The 2,971-nt window shown below is 59.9% G+C and overlaps 2 protein-coding genes across 2 annotated transcripts in view; both read left to right on the top strand.

The window, feature by feature from the left end:
• FNBP4 (formin binding protein 4) overlaps positions 1-621 on the top strand; it is a gene marked incomplete at its 5' end in the record, with an annotated part of 9,939 nt that extends 9,318 nt beyond the window's left edge. Inside the window, 3 exons of the mRNA XM_031061492.1 lie at positions 1-69; positions 154-311; positions 418-621. Of these exons, the coding sequence (XP_030917352.1) occupies positions 1-69; positions 154-311; positions 418-508 (318 nt within the window). The remainder of the gene's footprint in view (positions 70-153; positions 312-417) is intronic.
• A 1,139-nt stretch (positions 622-1,760) lies between these two features.
• AGBL2 (ATP/GTP binding protein like 2) overlaps positions 1,761-2,971 on the top strand; it is a 3,469-nt gene continuing 2,258 nt past the window's right edge. The window contains 7 exon segments of the mRNA XM_031061491.1: positions 1,761-1,775; positions 1,856-2,029; positions 2,032-2,094; positions 2,097-2,289; positions 2,382-2,489; positions 2,567-2,717; positions 2,794-2,971. Of these exon segments, the coding sequence (XP_030917351.1) occupies positions 1,761-1,775; positions 1,856-2,029; positions 2,032-2,094; positions 2,097-2,289; positions 2,382-2,489; positions 2,567-2,717; positions 2,794-2,971 (882 nt within the window).

Here is a 2,971-nt window from a genome sequence, read left to right as displayed (position 1 = left end):
CCACCACCCACCCCCAAGGCGCCACCGCCTCCGGAGAAGGAGAAGCCGAGGAAGGGGCGCAAGGACAAGGTAGGCCAGATGGTCTCACACCGACACTGTTCCTTCCCTCTTTCCTTTGCAGCCGCGCTCACCGCTGTTATTTTTGCGGCACAGGGCAAGAAGGGCAAGACAAAGATGCCATCGCTGGTGAAGAAGTGGCAGAGTATCCAGCGGGAGCTGGATGAGGAGGAAAATTCCAGCTCCAGCGAGGAGGACCGGGAGACCACAGCCCAGCGGCGCATCGAGGAGTGGAAGCAGCAGCAGCTGATGAGGTACAGAGCCCGGGGGCTGGCACCAGGACATTTCCTGGTGCTTTGTAAAGGTGGGGGATCCATGAGAGGGCCAGCTGGGTGCTGACATTCTGCTTTATCCCTGCAGTGGCATGGCTGAGAGGAATGCCAACTTCGAGGCACTGCCAGAGGACTGGCGGTCACGGCTGAAGCGGAGGAAAACAGCCTCAAGTACATGAGGCTTGCAGGGCCATGCCCACCTCTTGGGGGTTTTTTGTTTTGGTTTTTTTTTTTTTTTAACAGATGTACAGTTCCTTTGACCATTGTCCAATAAATTGTAGCAGTTTGGGAAGTGCCATCTCATTGATTCTGCTGAGGGCGGGTGGTAGATGGGGATGTGCAGCACAACAGACCCCTGTAATCCACAATTACAAGTTGGGTGGGCATGTGGATTGTGGAGGCAGGAAAGTTCTGCAGAGGAAACTGGACAGGCTGGATTGAAGGACTGAGGGTAAAGGCCAAGTGCCAGGTCCTACACTTGGGTCACACAAACCCTGTTGAATGCTCCAGGCTGGGGCAAGAGAGGCTGGAAAGCTGGGAAAGGCCCTGGGTGTGCTGGTGAGAGCAGCTGAACAGGAACCCAGGTGGACAAAAGGCTGATGGCATCTGGGCTGTCCCAGCATTGGTGTGGCCACAGGCCCGTGCCCTGTTCTGACACTGCTGGGCCACCTGCAGCAGTGGAGGTGGCCTCCATTCTACCTGGGGACAAATCTGGAGCCCTTGTGGCAAGAGGGGCTGTCTGAAGAAGGGAATGGAGCAGAGGAAGGATCTGGAGCACCAGGAGGAGCTGGAAGGCATCAGCCTGGAGTAAAGGAGGCCTGGGGGGACCCTTTGGCTCTCCACCACTCCCTGACAGGAGGGTGCAGCCAGGGGGTGTGTCAGGCTCTGCTGCCAGGGAACAAGGGACAGGACAAGAGAAAACAGCCTCAAGATCTGCCAGGCGAAGTTGAGGTTGGATGAGAGGAGGAATTTCTTCATAGAAAATGATGTCAGGCATGAGAAGGGGGCTGCTCAGAAAGGTGGCAGAGGCCCCAGCCCTGGAGGTGTCCAAGGAATGACTGGACATGGAATGACAAGGAATGACATGAACACCTCAGTGCTCTCGTCTGGGTGATGAGGTGGGGATTGGTCACAGGTTGGGCTCAATAATCCTGGAGGTCTTTCCCAGCTTTAATGACTTTGTGAAATCCCTCTGGCTCCTTTCCCAGCTCTGCTCCAGGACCGCCCTATTCCTCCTCCCTGTAGCTCAGCAACCGGTGCCAGCCCAGCCCTGACGCTGCCTCTGCTGTTCCGGGTCTCCCAGGGCTCTCACAGCCATGGAGCCCACAGGGCGCCGTGCTGCCCAGGGAGGGGAGGGAGCTCTGGGGGGCTTCAGGGGGGGACAGGTCCTCAAGCCCTATGACAGCTTCATCCGCACCCACCTGCGCTTCTATGGCTACTTCCGAGGTGAGCCCTGGCCGCTGTGCCCTCCTGTCCCTGGGCCGTGTCCCCTCCTGCCCCCTGGCTGCAGCGCTGTTCTCCCCAAGATGAGAAGACAGGCAGGGAAGAGATTGCCGTGTCCCCGGAGGAACCCTCCGGACAGCATCCCAAGGCACCCACCAGGAGCAACATCGGCCCTGGCTGGCAACGTGGTCCTGGGCAAGAGCCAAACCGTGAGTGAGACCCTGCAGCCCCTCACAGCCCCCTGAGCAGAGTGTCCTCCCAGCACAGCAAGCGTGGGGGGAGGGCCTCTTCCTGACTTGGTTTTGGGGGATGCCCATACCCCAACCACACTGGAGACCCCCAGCCCTTCCTGGTGCTCTTGCAGCCCCCAGGGTGGTGCAGATACCCCACCAGGGCAGACTGGCCCCCTTAATGCAGCCCTGGAAGTCTCCAGGAGAACGACCAGCTCCATTCTCCCTCCCTGCTCCCCGCTGGCCTGTGGAGTGTGAAGTCATCCCAGAGACGATTGAGCACATTGGTGAGGGGATGCTCCAGCTGTCCCCCGCCTCACCCCTGTGCCAGACCCTTGTTTGTGTGTATGGCATTTGTCTCTGTGTCCCCCCCTCCCAGAGTGGCTCCCCCCCAAACCAGAACCCTTCTGCCCACCCGTGGGCCCGGAGCAAGCCCTGTACACCCTCAGTGAGGAGCATGGCACTGTTGTCTACCACTCCAGCCCAGGTAAGGGAGCACAGGCAGCACCCCTCAGTGCCTCCGCTCTCCCCAGACCCCCACCACAGTCCCTGCTCCCCCCACAGCGCTCCAAGGCTCCTGCTTTACCCGTGCTCGGGTTGGAGGAGCTCCGGGGCCACTTTCCTCGCCAGCAGCCCCCTTGGAGGGTCCCCAGGACACCACTCTGCTCTTTGAGTCCCGCTTTGAGAGTGGGAACCTCCAGAAGGCCACCAAGGTGTAAGAGAGAGGCCCGGGGGCCATGGGGCCTCTGGTGTCAGCCAGGATCCGGAACACTGCCCTTCCCTCCACACAGGGGACCCTATGAGTACGTGCTGGTGCTGCGGCCAGACCTGTACACAGCCAAACACACGCAGTGGTTCTACTTCCGTGTCCAAAACACGCGGCAGGAGCCACTCTACCGCTTCACCATCGCCAACATGGCCAAGCCCAAGAGCCTCTATGGCCAGGGGCTGCAGCCACTGGTCTACTCC

The sequence above is a fragment of the Geospiza fortis genome, unplaced genomic scaffold (assembly GCF_000277835.1).
Source record: "Geospiza fortis unplaced genomic scaffold, GeoFor_1.0 scaffold450, whole genome shotgun sequence".
In the NCBI taxonomy this organism is placed as follows: Eukaryota; Metazoa; Chordata; class Aves; order Passeriformes; family Thraupidae; genus Geospiza; species Geospiza fortis.
Note: the sequence above shows the minus strand (reverse complement) of the source record. Positions and strands in the feature narration are given on the sequence as shown.